The 16361-nt window shown below is 43.9% G+C and overlaps 1 protein-coding gene across 2 annotated transcripts; it reads right to left on the bottom strand.

Moving 5' to 3' along the window:
• Positions 1–644: 644 nt before the first annotated feature.
• LOC112264391 (histone acetyltransferase KAT2B) lies at positions 645–16199 on the bottom strand. 2 transcript variants are annotated; one of them, XM_024440968.2, is made up of 18 exons: positions 15867–16199; positions 14736–14862; positions 14435–14580; positions 14271–14357; positions 13987–14168; positions 13509–13700; positions 13283–13386; positions 9059–9184; positions 8674–8813; positions 7351–7559; positions 5807–5933; positions 4802–4912; positions 3520–3663; positions 3289–3403; positions 3114–3141; positions 2875–2938; positions 2700–2784; positions 645–2431 (listed from the first exon to the last, which is right to left on the bottom strand). In XM_024440968.2, exons 1-18 carry the CDS (start codon positions 16065–16067, stop codon positions 2238–2240), a joined length of 2382 nt encoding a protein of 793 aa, XP_024296736.1. In that variant the 5' UTR covers positions 16068–16199; the 3' UTR covers positions 645–2237. The 2 variants fall into 2 exon arrangements, with proteins under 2 accessions (XP_024296736.1, XP_024296735.1); XM_024440967.2 differs by having other exon boundaries at positions 3114–3144.
• Between the last annotated feature and the right edge of the window lie 162 nt (positions 16200–16361).

Genomic DNA, 16361 nt, shown 5'->3' on the forward strand with positions numbered 1-16361 from the left:
ACACTCGGGTTATACAACACATTTGACTCAATGGTCGTGATAAGACAGAGCATTTGTCTGCATTAAAATTCTGTCACAAGTCACAACCATAGTGACAAGTGTGTTCTCCAAGTGGAATGTGAACTGTTGTAAGGATGTGGATTTCTACTTTCCAGAGCTGTCGTCTCGTAGGAGAATGGTGGAAGGAGCTATAGGACAGGCTCGTTGTAATGGCTGTAACCGCTAACTAGCTATCCGCACCACATCAGTTACACTCACTCCCCTTTTGACCTCCTTTTCCGCAGCAACCAGTGATCCGGGTCAACAGCATCAATGTAACAGTATAGCTTCCGCCCCTCTCCTCGCCCCAACCTGGGACCCTCTGCACACATCAACCACAGTTACTCACGAAGCATCGTTACCCATCGCGCCACAAAAGCTGCAGCCCTTGCAGAGCAAGGGGAACCACTACTTCAAGGTCTCAAAGCGAGTGACGAGTGGCGTAACCGATTGAAACGCTATTAGCGCGCACCATAACTAGCTAGCCATTTCACATCGGTTACATTAGTGCCATGTAGAAACAGGGCTTTTGCTCTACATAGATTTGCAAAGATCTGAACTTCTCAGTCAGTGTAATTTGCAGCAGCAAAAATAACTCCAATTCATTATTTTCACTTCTATTTTAATCAGTCTATAAAATTGGTTATAACTACGGCATTAAAAGCAATAGTACAAAGGCCATGTAATAACTCTTCCAGACATATCACAAAATCCAGATTTATCCTATAGTTTAAAAAGTACAAACATCTTTATACAAAACAGAAAAACAAGATAGTACTGCACAATCTCTTTTCTTTTATCTTCAAAGTACAAAGGTAGCAATCTCCATTTGCTAGACAGAAATAATTAGGCAAAATAAATTAAGACCTTTTGTTAAGCATTATTCCTTTAAATTATAGTACATAAATAAGGATGAACTATACATAGTTAAATAAGCCATAGCGTGCATTTCCCTAAAAACACAAAACCGCTCGATGGAAAACAAAAATGTTGTTATTCACCATGTGGTGCCGAATAGTTGCTTGAAAAATAAATAAGGGCATTTCCATGGTCACCTTTTGCCTTATGGGACTTTTTACATGGACAAGCAAGACGGGTAACTTATATACAGTACATTGAAAATATACATTAAATAATTCAAGAGGTTTAACCTCTTGAATTACTTAATGTATACATATGGATTTGAAATATAATTTTCCTTTTTTTGGCAGGATGAACTCTAATAACATACATAGAAACTTTGACCTCATACATTCTGAGACACAGACCTCGCATGACGTCATGCGTACACTCACACACGCTTTAGGTAACACACACATACACATTAGAACTAATGACTGATTACTATGGCTCCTGAGGAGAGGTTTCCTCTAGGTACAGATCAAGGATCAGCTTCCCATCCCACAATCATAACGGTTATCATTAGTAGGGAAAATGCTAAACTGACTCTAGGGGCAACTTCACCCTGCACCATTACGACCCAGTAACACCAATCTGGAGACCGACAGACTGAATGGCTGAGTAACTGACTGGCTGATTATCCCTTCCTGTTTCTCCCAGACAGTCCAGTTGTTTACAGATGTGACGTCTACATGTAGTAGGACTGAACAGATGTAGGGTTAGGTTAGCTGTACAGGTGGAGTTTCTGCATGTAGTAGGACTCTGAACAGATGTAGGGTTAGGTTAGCTGTACAGGTGGAGTTTCTGCATGTAGTAGGACTTTGAACAGATGTAGGGTTAGGTTAGCTGTACAGGTGGAGTTTCTGCATGTAGTAGGACTCTGAACAGATGTAGGGTTAGGTTAGCTGTACAGGTGGAGTTTCTGCATGTAGTAGGACTCTGAACAGATGTAGGGTTAGGTTAGCTGTACAGGTGGAGTTTCTACATGACATCTGTTTTCCTGAGTCAACAAAGACAAGGCGGAGCAAGGAGAAGCAGAGACTGATAAAACACAGTAAAAGACAGAGGAGGCAGTATGACAAGGATGGAGAGAAGAGAGTGATAGAACAGCAGACATTGAGTATTCCAATGAACCTAAAACCCTCCTCCCTACACCATATAGCCGGTCCTACTGTTTTTCTGGTTGACAAGAGTAGAAAAATAAAGACTAAGACAATAAAAACCTTTTGAAAATCATTAGAACTAAACCACTCTCCCTTTAAGCCCCTCCCATCTCCCTTGAAGCCCCTCCCATCCCTTCACTTCTCAATGAGGCCCGCCTCCTTGATCTTAGTGTAGAAGACCTTCTCTAGCAGGTTGGCACACTTGTAGTACTGGCTCTCTGGAGGGTTGTACTCTCGACAGTTGGTGAAGATGCGCTGCATGTCGGCCATGAAGAGCTTCCGCGTGGTGTAGTACCTGCTCTTCAGACGCTCAGACATCGTCTTCAGGTCTGGAGATAATCACACAATACAACATTAACATGAATCTTGACTAACCTCTAGTCTAAATGATCAAATGAAACCAAACCAAACTCTGATGTGATTAACCAAAAACACACTATGACCACACTAACCATTACGTGTTGGTCTCTGACTAAGGTAACTATGCTCAATTCAATTACCCATATTTGTTTTCTTACAAATTAAGTACTGCTATATTCCTTCCCCTGAAGAGTTGACCCAGGCACAGATGTGTTCCATATGTAGTGCCATACATACCCATGGGGAAGCGGATGACTTGGTAGTAACCAGGAGCCTCAGTCTTCTTCACTGGTTCCATGAACGGCCAGGCATTCTGGTGACTCTATAACACATAACACATAGTGAGAAACCTGTGTGTGTGCGTGCGCACGTTGGTGCATGCGAGTTATGTGCATGTGTGCGTGCCCCTCACCTTAACGTGTTGTAAGATGGTCTTCAGTGTGCTGTACAGCTGATCTGGATCCTTCAGCTCCTTCCTGGGATCACAACAGGAAGTTATCACCTAATTTCCTGTCAGAGTTACCATAATGATAGCAGTGGTAGCTCACTAGTAAAGCCTTCGGACAAAACCCTCAAATCCTATTTTTTTCTGTTTACTAAAATGGTATGCACAATAGATGAGAATAAGCTATAAGGAACTGAAAGACCCACCCTTTTCCCACCGGTTTCCATCCAGTTTCTCCTGGTGACAAAGAGGAGCTGAGTTAAATTAGAGACACTGTCCACACACTTCCTTCCTACCCTACTACCTCTCTTTAGATTTGCCTTTGAACCTTTGCTGAAGGTAGACTAATTAGGCATATAATGACAGGGGGAGAAACTCAACGTATTCCAGGAATGCTCTCAATGGGAATCTGCCGAACTCCTTCCTTAAAACAGGAAAGTCCTGGGTAGACCTTTCTGATCTGAGCCTGCTTCCTCTCTATCAGTTTCTTTATGATCTGAGAGAGAGAGAGGGAGGAAGACAGAAAGAGAGAGAGAGAAAATAGAGGTAACTCAATTTATTATACAGATAGACACGTTTGTAGGCACACACGCACACACACACCACACACACCTCCTTCTGTTTCTTGATGATGACGGAGAACTCGGTGTAAGGGATGCTGGGGTTGAGCTCACAGCCCATCAGCGTCGCTCCCTCATAATCTTTGATGTAGCCCAGATACTTGGCCTTGGGAACCTTGATGTCTTTAGAGAAGCCCTGATACACAGACAGACAGAGAGACAGAGAGACAGAGAGACAGAGAGACAGAGAGACAGAGAGACAGACAGACAGACAGACAGACAGACAGACAGACAGACAGACAGACAGACAGACAGACAGACAGACAGACAGACAGACAGACAGACAGACAGACAGACAGACAGACAGAGGGAGGGAGAGAGACACAGACAGAGAGAAAGAGAGAGAGAGAGAAAGAGCGACAGACAGAGAGAGACAGAGACAGACAGAGACACAGACAGACAGACAGAGACACAGACAGACAGAGAAACAGAGACAGAGACACAGACACAAAGACACAGAGACAGACACAGAGAGACAGATACAGATAGACAGAGACAGACACATATACCGACACAGAGACAGACAGAGAGAGACACACAGACAGAGAGAGATAGAGAAACAGACAGAAACAGACAGAGATAGAGAAACAGACAGAGACAGACAGAGAGACAGAGACACAGAAAGAGACAGACAGAGACACAGAGAGAGACACATACAGACACAGAGAGACAGACAGACAGACAGACAGACAGACAGACAGACAGAGACACACAGAGCGAGACAGAGCTGTAAGAGAGGTCCATTTCACAAAGACACCCAGTTTATTGATGTTTCCCTATGCTGGATTCTGGGTACTGACTCCTAAACTTGGGATAGGGCTAATTATCAGGTATCCTATTGAAATATTGAGTGCTTAGGTTTAGAGGGTCTACACCAGAGGTTACCTGTAGGAGGAAGTTATATGGTGGGTGCAATTAAGCTTGGAATGTGCTGAGTGTAGGGAAAGCGATCACATTGATAAGAGGAGTGAGTACTTTGGGGTAGAGGTCAGGTCAGATGAAGTGAGGAAGAACAGATATCACTAAGGTTCTGTCTAGCAACAGAGATGCATTGGCTGTTCAGGTGTGTAGGTGGAAAGGTTAAATATCAGTGCTTGTGTTAAATGTTGTTGTCTAATGCAGCTGTATTGACCCTCTGGGAAGAATAAACTTGGTTAAGCTTTCATAGTGTCCATCGAGTTTTATACTCTGAGAATTAGAACCTACATCTAACATAACAAGATAACCAATAGTGCCATTTGCTGATCTTTTTAAGCAGCCAATCATGTACTGACCTGCTTTTTGAAGTAGCCAATGGCGTACTCGTCTGCGTAGGTGAGGAAGTTAAGGATGTCGTGCTTGATGTGATATTCTTTCAGGTGGTTCATCAGGTGAGTGCCATACCCCTGGAAACGATAGGTAGGGATCAGTAAAAACTTATCAATCAAGAAGAATGAGGTACATCCGTAAAGACCAACATAAATTTGACTAGAAGGGGAACCGTAGCCCGTAGTTGTTATTCAGCACTGTCAACACTTTGTTCAATACTTTGATAAGACATCAAATGTGCGTTCTTCCTACTTCCACTCACCTTACAACCAGCGCTGCCGCTGTATGAATGACTATAGCAAAGTGTTCCCATAAGCTTGTGTGGTAATTATTAGCTGCTTGTGTCTTTTTTAATATCGAGGAATATTTCCCTTTCTCTGGTCATAGGAGTATCAACATGAATTGGTGCATGAGGCAGAAATAATGCAGTGTGAATTTCGCCATCAGCTTGAAGACTGAGGGAGTGTCATCACTGTCATTATACACAGGTGAGACCATCAGATTAATTTAACAGTGGAGAGAAGCACTCATATCAATCACATCACATCTTTCAAAGAGAGAGCATCACAAGTTATGGGCTAAATAAGGAAGTGAGTTACAAAAATAATATGATCGCTGTGCAGGGTTGCCAGGTCTAGCTAGAATTTCCAGCCCAATGACCACTCAAAACCCACCCAAAAGGCCTGAAAAGTAGCCCATTTAATAAATAAAAAAATACAGCAAAAGAGAAGTTGCCATATTTATACAATAAACCCTTTTTCCATAACGTTATCAAGGCAATTAAGAAGGAATATCGTAGTAATTTGTAACAACGTTAGAAGCAAAATGAGATTTTCCAGAACTGGTCCCAGAACTGTTTGTTTGTGTATAGTGAAGTCCTATGGTCACTGTCATGTGGAACATTACCATAGGAGTTGGAAAGACGGTAGAAACAGATCTGGGACCGGGCTAAAAGAGCTGCAGTCTCGTACCTTGACCTGCTCATTGGAGGTAACGGCACAGAACACGATCTCTGTGAAACCCTGTGAGGGAAACATCCGAAAACAGATTCCTCCAATCACACGGCCATCTTTGATCAGCGACAGCGTCTTGTGCTTCCTGTTTGGAGAGGAAATAAATAGTTCCCTTTTTCTTATTCACTTCAATGATAATGTCATCGCAACAACTCATACTACGGCCAGGTTCAATGGTTGCCATAACATTGAGGGGTCAAACATACTTGTAATATAACATCGTATACAACGTCTATTTCTGTATCAATTATTATAAACCAAATAATTACATTTTGTTTACAACTGTAGAGCAACTTCATATAAAGCAGTGGTCACTAACCGGTTGATCTCTAAGCCATTCCTAGTTGATCACTACACATTTCTTAATAAACAACAACTATAAAGCCTTGCATTCCTATTTTTTCTATATTCGTTTTGCGCTGTTGTCGGAAGGTGCACTTGATTCATCAGCCCTAGCGCTCAGAAGGGAAAGTGTTCCCATTTTTAACCATTTCATGTCTCTGAAGGTAGAACTCTGCCTGCCCGGCAGAGTGCACTTATAGGCCTACCGCTAGACAATCAGATAGTTTAGATCACCGCGTAGACTGAGCCATAGACTGTAAAAAGAAGCCTCGACTGCACAGCAAAGTTGAAACTGAGATTTCAAAACTTTTAAAACCTGACTTGAGAGAGACTCAACGAACACAGCAAAGAGTAAGTTCATGTTTAAGTTGTTATTCAGCACTGTCAACACTTTGTTCAATACTTTGATAAGACATCAAATGTGCGTTCTTCCTACTTCCACTCACCTTACAACCAGCGCTGCCGCTGTATGAATGACTATAGCAAAGTGTTCCCATAAGCTTGTGTGGTAATTATTAGCTGCTTGTGTCTTTTTTAATATCGAGGAATATTTCCCTTTCTCTGGTCATAGGAGTATCAACATGAATTGGTGCATGAGGCAGAAATAATGCAGTGTGACTTTCGCCATCAGCTTGAAGACTGAGGGAGTGAGAGGGATTCAGGTGAGAGGCAGCCTCACCTCTGCTCCCTCTCTCCCCTCAGACTGACCATAAGATGCAGGCCATCAGGCTAGTAAAGAAAATGAAGCAAATGATTATGCTCACTCAGCTGTGCCTCAAGTAATACAACACATTATCTATTACCAGTGTGATCATACACCTACATGTTCTAAATATCATTTCAAAATGGTCTGAGAACAACCACATTGGCAGGGAAATTCAAGCATAGTCAATATGCAGTGATAATGTATTGGGCCTGTATCCTTCTGCACAAACTTCATTGCTACATAACTGATTTTGATTGGTTAATGTTGCATTGGCATCAGTCATGTTAAAAACATTCTGAGCAGTAGAGCTCAGCTTGCATTTTGAGTCAGAAAGTGATCTCCTCTCAGAAAAGGTTGATGACCCCTGATGTAAATGTTTTGTTTCTGTGCTACAAAGTTGGGACAATTTCTCTCTTTGGGGGCAAGCAGGGTCCATCTCTACCGTAACACTCACGGGTCGAAGACGAGGCGTGTGATGTACTCTTTGGGCATGCGAGGCAGCTGGTGGGAGAAGACGTTCTGGAGGCCCACCAACCACATCAGGATCCTTTTGTTGGGCTTCTGGTTGAGGGAGTTCCCGATGACGTGGAACTCTATCACCCCCCTCCTCTCCTCCAGGCGTGCCGCCTCATCACGGGCTGAGTGGGCCGACAGCAGGCTGGTCTGGGGGGTAGGGGATGACGTCAGCCTTACTCATCATCATCAAGTCCTATTAGAGTACTCATTTTGATTTAACAGTGTTCCATCAGCAGCAGCAGTAGCTTCAACATCATCATCAACCTCTATAATACTGTCTCTAAAACAATGACTTACAGGGGTGGGCAATCATAATCAGATATCCATGAACTAACTGATTTTTAACTGAGATGGAATAGACTGTAACAGGCTGACAACACCGCACGCTACACGAGCGTTGCAAAATCAATGTTGAAATCTATGTTATTCATTTATTGCACCCACACCGCTCGCGAGCGTCTGCATTGCCAAGGGCTGAAATAGAAGTCCTTTCTATTTCTGACGCAGATCGCGCTGCAAGTCAAATCAAATCAAATCAAATTTTATTTGTCACATACACATGGTTAGCAGATGTTAATGCGAGTGTAGCGAAATGCTTGTGCTTCTAGTTCCGACAATGCAGTAATAACGAGCAAGTAATCTAACTAACAATTCCAAAAAAAAAAAAAAAAAAAAAAAAAACTACTGTCATACACAGTGTAAGGGGATAAAGAATATGTACATAAGGATATATGAATGAGTGATGGTACAGAGTCCTGCCTCTCCCATCTCATCATTGGTTATACCCACGTGGGTGACTGAAAGACGAATGAGGTCAGTGGCGGTAATGCACCTAATTTATGACAGTTGCCAATCGCAATATAAAGTCAAGAGAAGAAAAAGCCTGGAAGGAAGAGAGATGACTAGAAACGATTCCGTTGACCGTTTTATGTGTGGTTTAATTGACGGAGTAGAGGACCTTGTGCATTTCAGGTAAAATAACAACTCAATGTTTATATTCCAGGACAAATTAGCTAGCAAGTGCAAGCTAACTAGCTAAATTGCCATACATGTTTAATGCTTTTTGACCTGTCCCCAAATTAATATAATTGGTTCAGAGTTTGTTTTGATATTTTAACCTGCGTGTCATGATCGCATTTGGTGTAGGGGGACAAAATAAATGTATGCACGATGGCGCACACGCGCAGCCGGTTTGGGTTCCGTGTTAAGCTCTGGAATTATTGATGACTATATGTTGGACTGACTGAGCGTTTGATGTTACCTCTGGTCCCAGCATGGAGGTCGGGTCAGTAATGGTTGCCATGACTTCGTTGATGAGTTCCATGGGGATGTCGCCGACGATCCTGAGCTTCTTAGTTTCGTCATGGTGGATGGGATCCGATGGCTTCCGCTTCTGACCACCTACACAAGTAGATCATATGTCAAGTTGCCCCTAGAAACTGATCTAAGGCCAGATTATTTATTTGAATTTTGTTTACCCTTATTTTACCAGGTAAGTTGACTGAGAACACATTCTCATTTACAGCAACAACCTGGGGAATCGTCTCAGGGGAGAGGAGGAGGAATGGATGAGCCTAATGGTTAAGATTATAATTTCCGGTGGGTAAATTGATCCTACATCTGTGTCTAGAGCCTGTTGTGTTTACCTGGGCTGGGTTCCAGAGCAGAGGCTGTCTTCCTGGCAGGACTGACAGTGCCACAGCTAGATGGGTCCACTGATACTGGGCTGGTGCTGTAGTACAGAGGCCTGGCCACCGGGGGCGCACTGATCACTGTCATTATACACAGGTGAGACCATCAGATTAATTTAACAGTGGAGAGAAGCACTCATATCAATCACATCACATATTTCAAAGAGAGAGCATCACAAGTTATGGGCTAAACAAGGAAGTGAGTTACAAAAATAATATGATCGCTGTGCAGAGTTGCCAGGTCTAGCTAGAATTTCCAGCCCAATGACCACTCAAAACCCACCCAAAAGGCCTGAAAACTAGCCCATTTAAAAAATAAAATACAGCAAAAGAGAAGTTGCCATATTTATACAATAAACCCTTTTTCCATAACGTTATCAAGGCAATTAAGAAGGAATATCGTAGTAATTTGTAACAACGTTAGAAGCAAAATGAGATTTTCCTCAAAATAATAATTATTGCGAACTATGACATGACGTACTGAAGGAATTTGAATATTTTGGAAGAGAAAATGTAATTCGCTCTTATTAAATTCGCCTTATCCTTTTTCTTCAATGATGTTGATTTAACTTGTTTAACTGCTATGATTAAGCAATAAGACACAAGGGGGGGGTATATGGCCAATATACAGTACCACGGCTAAGGGCTGTTCTTAAGCATGACGTAACACGGAGTGCCTGGATACGGTTATTAGCCGTGGTATATTAACCATATACAACAAACCCCGGGGTGCCTTTTTGCCATCATAAACTGGTTGCTGGTACAGTAAAAAATGGTATATAGTCTGATATACCACAGCTTTCAGCCAATCAGCATTCAGGGCTTGAACCAGGTTTATAATTGCATATATATCCCCTTTGCACATGTGCATAACTATGCAAGAGAGTTTGAGTGATAAAAGTTGGACATCTCAAAATCTCTGAGCAAGAAACTTTGACGAACATAAAAAACTAATGTCATGCTATTTTCTGGCAATTATGCTGTTATTATGTGCTAGATGTTAAAACTACAAACAGTTAAATGGCCCATTTTCAAGATTGACTTGTCATTTCAATAGGCATAGGCTAGTGACTAAAATCTGGGTTTAGAATTGTACTTAAATTTCACCATGGCTTGCTTAGATAGATGCAGGTAGCCTATAGCCCCTGATAGGCCAACATCTCATTTCAGGATAATCTACTGTAGCCTAGACAAAATGTAGGCAAGATGTAAACTGAACAATTTAGCAGCTTGCTTAGTTCAAATTAACAGACTCATTTATTCAACATGAATAGCTTGGTGATTTCAAGGTAAGAAATGCTTGTGTTTCCCAATAGCCTGCTGGAATAGGCTACTGAGGATGAGATCGTAATTTCATTCACTAAATTGATCACCCCTTTGGCCCTCCCCACCAGAAACAGCCTGCCTTACTGTCAGCAGCAGGTCAGTGAAAGAGAACTTTTTTAAGAGAAATGCCATGGTGGCCGCGGTGCTACTTCGAAATAGCCCTAAAACACGCAAACAATACATTTTCACCCACAACATAGTTTTTAAAGTAGCCTGATTTGTCAGTAAAACCACAAATATGGCAACACTGTTGCTGTGATAGAAATGTATGGATTTTCGCCATTTTTAAAAGTCCAATCCAATACAGCTGTAGCAGGCTTGCACCCTCTCCCGCCTCAATTTCAACCACACCCCTTTCAAGTCCCACTTTGAGGCAAACTGTTTCCACGCCAGGAGCCTGGGGACGCTGTTAATGGGTATTATGCCAAGTTACATGGTCTGTAACCTGATTTGATGTGAGAAATCAGAGTATGAGGGCCGCGTTGTATGTACATGTGCCCAGGAAACAGCAAACTTCCCGGGGTCCAGGGCCAACTCCTTCTTGACATCTTGGTCCAAGGAGATTAGTATTTGTTCAGTTGGTGACCCCCCAAAAAACTGACACATTTTGGGAAAACTAAAAACAGGCATGCCAAACTAAAGACTCAAAACCAAACAAAAGGCGTCATGGCCACCAAACAAACCAGCAGCCTCACAGCTCTGCCAGCTGGGACAGACTAATAAGAATAATAATCACCCTAAACGCCTGCACCTGATGTGCTTATGAAGGCTTCCTAGCAGAGCCCTGGCCTTGACTCGGTTGATGCTGCCACCTGGTGATGGGGTGTGGAAGTGTATCCTGGTAGTGCAGGGTTCTTCAACCTTTTGTTGCATAGGGACCCCCTCCCATGCAAACCGGCGACCCAGGGACACTCATCATATGTTAGCAAAAACAATTTATTCACATGTCTTGTCTTATCATCAGGTGAATGATAATGGCAAGAATAAGTAATAAACATTTTAAAATGAATAGATTTGGTATAGTTTTCTATTTTTTTGACCTCCCCACATTATAATTGGAAGAGGAAGTGTAAAATCTAGCATAACCTATTAGCTAGACATCCAAATACATTTTCGCTAAAGAGAAGCAGTTTAGATGGCTGAACAAAGGTTAGCCATGTATTGGCAAACATGTATTTCCAAGTCAAGAAAACTTACCAGCAGACAGCGGCACTTGTCGCAATGGAAGCCTAATGACCGGTAGTCTACTGACCGGTAGTCTACTGACCGGTAGCCTATTGACCGGTAGTCTACTGACCGGTAGCCTATTGACCGGTAGCCTACTGACCGGTAGTCTACTGACCGGTAGTCTACTGACCGGTAGCCTATTGACCGGTAGTCTACTGACCGGTAGTCTACTGACCGGTAGCCTACTGACTGGTAGCCTATTGACCGGTAGCCTATTGACCGGTAGCCTACTGACCGGTAGCCTATTGACCGGTAGTCTATTGACCGGTAGTCTACTGACCGGTTGCCTATTGACCAGTAGCCTATTGACCGGTAGCCTATTGACCTGTAGCCTACTGACCGGTAGCCTACTGACCGGTAGTCTATTGACCTGTAGCCTACTGACCGGTAGCCTACTGACCGGTAGCCTATTGACCTGTAGCCTACTGACAGTTAGCCTATTGACCTGTAGCCTACTGACCGGTAGCCTACTGACCGGTAGCCTATTGACCTGTAGCCTACTGACCGGTAGCCTATTGACCTGTAGCCTACTGACCGGTAGCCTACTGACCGGTAGTCTATTGACCTGTAGCCTACTGACCGGTAGCCTACTGACCGGTAGCCTATTGACCTGTAGCCTACTGACAGTTAGCCTATTGACCTGTAGCCTACTGACCGGTAGCCTACTGACCGGTAGCCTATTGACCTGTAGCCTACTGACCGGTAGCCTATTGACCTGTAGCCTACTGACCGGTAGTCTACTGACCGGTAGTCTATTGACCTGTAGCCTACTGACCGGTAGCCTATTGACCTGTAGCCTACTGACCGGTAGCCTACTGACCGGTAGCCTATTGACCTGTAGCCTACTGACCTGTAGCCTATTGACCTGTAGCCTACTGACCGGTAGTCTACTGACCGGTAGTCTATTGACCTGTAGCCTACTGACCGGTAGCCTACTGACCGGTAGCCTATTGACCGGTAGCCTATTGACCGGTAGCCTACTGACCGGTAGCCTATTGACCGGTAGTCTACTGACCGGTTGCCTATTGACCGGTAGCCTATTGACCTGTAGCCTACTGACCGGTAGCCTACTGACCGGTAGTCTATTGATCTGTAGCCTACTGTCCGGTAGCCTATTGACCTGTAGCCTACTGACCGGTAGCCTACTGACCGGTAGTCTATTGACATGTAGCCTACTGACCGGTAGCCTATTGACCTGTAGCCTACTGACCGGTAGCCTACTGACCGGTAGTCTATTGACCTGTAGCCTACTGACCGGTAGCCTACTGACCGGTAGCCTATTGACCTGTAGCCTACTGACCGGTAGCCTACTGGCTACTTTGAAGAATATGAAATATATTTTGATTTGTTTAACACTTTTTTGGTTACTTTATGATTCCATATGTGTTATGTCATAGTTTTAATTCATTCACTAGTATTCTACAATGTAGAAAATAGTCAAAATAAAGAAAAACCCTTGAATGACTGTGTCCAAACTTTAAACTGGTACTGTATACTTTCATGGACCCCCTGCAGAGCCCCCGGTTGTAAATACCCCTGTTCTAGTGTGTTGCCTAATTGTGTGTTAACACTAAACTACCCCCCATATCATATCACTGCTACAGTTCAAGGGTCAGGTGTGTTTACCTGTATGGATGGGGATCTGTTCTCCTGTGGATCCAACCAGGAAGTCTTCGCTCCAGATGGGAGAGCTGTGACTGTACACTTCCTCCTCCAACATGGACAGGAATCTACAGCACACAGATGTCTTCATCACATCTACTGTTGACAGAGACTAGGAATCCTCCTCTACCTCGTGTGTGTGTGTGTGTGTGTGCACGATGCGCATGTATGCCCCCAGTGTGTCTCTTACTTGGGGAAGTGTGTAAGGATGAGAGTGCGTTTCTCCGGGGGTAACGTATCCTTCTCCTGCCTGGCCTGCTCTAGCAGCTGTTTCCTCATCACAGTGAAGACTGAGCCCAGCAGAGTCCGACCGAAGATCTGGGTCATTTCGTACCGCGGTAGACTGTCACAGAACTGGGGGACATTGCAGTAGCACAGCCATCTGGGGGGAAAAACACACCACAAAAATATGGGCTTGATTATGGGTTATAATGTTGATACAATTTGAATGAAATGTGTGCATCATCTATTGGTATGAAGAGGTTTTCACCGACTCCAGGAGGACAATGTATCTGTTGGTACCAAGGTTCAAGTTACAGGTGTACTGGGCACTAAACACACCAGAGCTACAGTAATCGATGTTTAAGTGTTTGCGAAATGAAGGTGGGCACATCATCAAAGTGTGCCTGCCAGCAGTTGCAATTGAATCATCAAAAGGCGCCTGCTACCTGGTGTAGTTGACTTTGTACCCGGCAGCATCATCAGCAGGCGCCCGCTGTCGTCTCTGTGAGGGCGTCTCCAGCTGCCAGTAGTTGATCTGGTTGAGGAACATCTTGGCCAGCTCCACAATGGTCTGACGCTCCTTGGAGGGAAGATGGCTGAACTTGTACTGGACAAAGTTATTCACCCCCTGTTGAAGACACAGTTATCATGTAAACAACATATAATGTCTCCATCTTGTGGAAGTCTGATCTAAATGTGTCACTTTTCCTCAGAGTGTGTGTGCACTTGCCTGTTCGATGCTGGGTTTCTCAAAGGGAGGACTTTCCTGCGCCTCCACTACAGGTTTGCCCATCTGTAGGATGCATTTCCTCAACAGCTGAAGGAGAAAGAAGGACATTGTGAAACCGATGCACTGAAAGTAATGTGTTGTAGACATGTTGAGCTGTGGCTAACCTTGAAGAGGGAGAAGTAGACTTGTTTGGTGTCAGCATCCTCTTCTTTGTGAACACATGTGTACAGGTACTCCACATCTAGGACTATACCCAGAAGCCTGTTCATCTCCTCCTCTGAGACGTTCTCTAGGTGGGTTACATGGTCACCTGAGAGGGAGAGAAAGAGTCAGAGAGGGGGAGAGAGAGAGAGAGAGGGCAGACTTTATTTTGTTTCTCTGACTAATGTACCTCTGAAAACCTGCTTTATTACCTGGCTTTTCTAGAACATTACATCTGCCTGTACCATCTACCCCTAGTCTTACCCAGTGTGTGGGAACAACTGCGGCAGGGCTCCAGCAGGTTGACAGTGTTGGGCTGCTGGTCTGTACGGGGCGGAGTGGGAGGGGGATTCTGGCTCTTCCAGCCGTTACACTTACAGGCCCCCTCAGCCTACAGCAAAGGGTCACAAGGATTATAAAGCCATATAAGCACACAGACATGCTATTACATGTTTATAAACCTGTTTAACTTCTCTATGTCATAAGTTGACAAGTGATGGACAGCTTGGTAAACAAGTGGCATAATAGCGCTAACTTTGCTGCTGATATCTACTTGATTGAGGAAAATGTACTTACTATGACTGAGATATGTGGTTGTCTCACCTAGCTATCTTAAAGGGAAAATCTACTCAAAACTATAATTTTGTAGTTTTTTAGTAGTTTTTTTTCCCTTTAAGGTGAATGCACTACCTGTAAGTCGGTGTGGATAAGAGCCTCTGCTAAAGATAAATTACTAAAACGTATATGTAAAACGCATAGCTAAATCCGCGCCTGGTGGGACAGCCCTCTTACTACAAGTGCTACATATCTGTTATTATTTTCAGCTGGAGCTGCGCACAGGAACATGCGCCGATGAACAACAACAAACTCCGCCCCCCAACAGCTGTCACCCTGTCAAAACAAAGACGTCTCTCCTTGCAGATGTTATATAAACGCAATAAATACTTAATAGTTTACAACACCGCGCCACGCTGACAGACAGAAAAAACACTGTCACTTTTCCAGAGGGGTGAATTACACTCCGCACACTCCCCTAGCTTGGAGTCATTCAGGCTATGCACCACCACGCAAAACCTGGTATTTGTCAAAGCGCAAGAGAATGTTTAAATCTACTCTCCCGCCTAGAAAGAAACATTGTAATAGTAAATATGGGAGCGCCAGACTGAACATGTTGCCGTTTTTGGTCCTGATATTATTTTCCAAAAGGACCATTTTGCATAAATAGAGAATGAGGGATATTAAAAAATATATATATTGTGCGGCAATGGCTTCCTTTACTGCGCTTGCATTATAGCAGCACTGCAAACCAACAAGCATTTGAAGCACAATCCATTTGCAAAACATTGAAACATTTATAATAATTTCTAAATAATTTAATAATGGACGACATACTACCTTGCAAGAGGAATACACTCCGAGCTTCTCCAGTTTCTTAGGGCGCGGGGAGGAGCGGAGCTGCGCCTTCTTCGCCGCGATTCGTGCCGATCCTACCGTGGCGCCCGAACCCTCCGTTCCCCCGGCTCCCGGAGCCGCAGGAGCCGATCCCGCCGCACCGATGGCCGGGGAGCCCTGCTGAACACCTGCGCCCTCGGACATCCTCGATACCGAGACCGAACGCGATCCCCGACCCTGGAGCTAAAACGTTAAAATGTCCCGTTCTCTATTACACTACGCTTGAATCAGACATGGCGCTCATCCCTACTTTTTTTATTTGTCATTGTAGGTCCGTTTTTTCTCCACTAGGGGTGACAAAAATTGGTATTCCAGTAGGCTATGAATCAGGGGAGAGGTCACAAAAAATGTAACAATTTGTAGCAAGAATTTCAAGGTCAAATGTAACCGAGCAGTGACAAGTGGTGTCAGAAACCGTCATAGGCATAACAGTAGGCC

Source organism: Oncorhynchus tshawytscha, linkage group LG13 (genome assembly GCF_018296145.1).
Source record: "Oncorhynchus tshawytscha isolate Ot180627B linkage group LG13, Otsh_v2.0, whole genome shotgun sequence".
In the NCBI taxonomy this organism is placed as follows: Eukaryota; Metazoa; Chordata; class Actinopteri; order Salmoniformes; family Salmonidae; genus Oncorhynchus; species Oncorhynchus tshawytscha.

Bases quoted from the DNA above. Each gene is read 5' to 3' on its own strand.
- LOC112264391 (XM_024440967.2), bottom strand. From the start codon at position 16,067: ATGTCCGAGGGCGCAGGTGTTCAGCAGGGCTCCCCGGCCATCGGTGCG. The intron at 7,560-8,673 runs GTAACATCAAAC...CCTACCCCCCAG, and splicing joins CCTCCATGCTGGGACCAGAG to ACCAGCCTGCTGTCGGCCCA. The intron at 3,404-3,519 runs GTGTGTGTGGTG...TCTCTCTCTCAG, and splicing joins TCATCAAGAAACAGAAGGAG to ATCATAAAGAAACTGATAGA.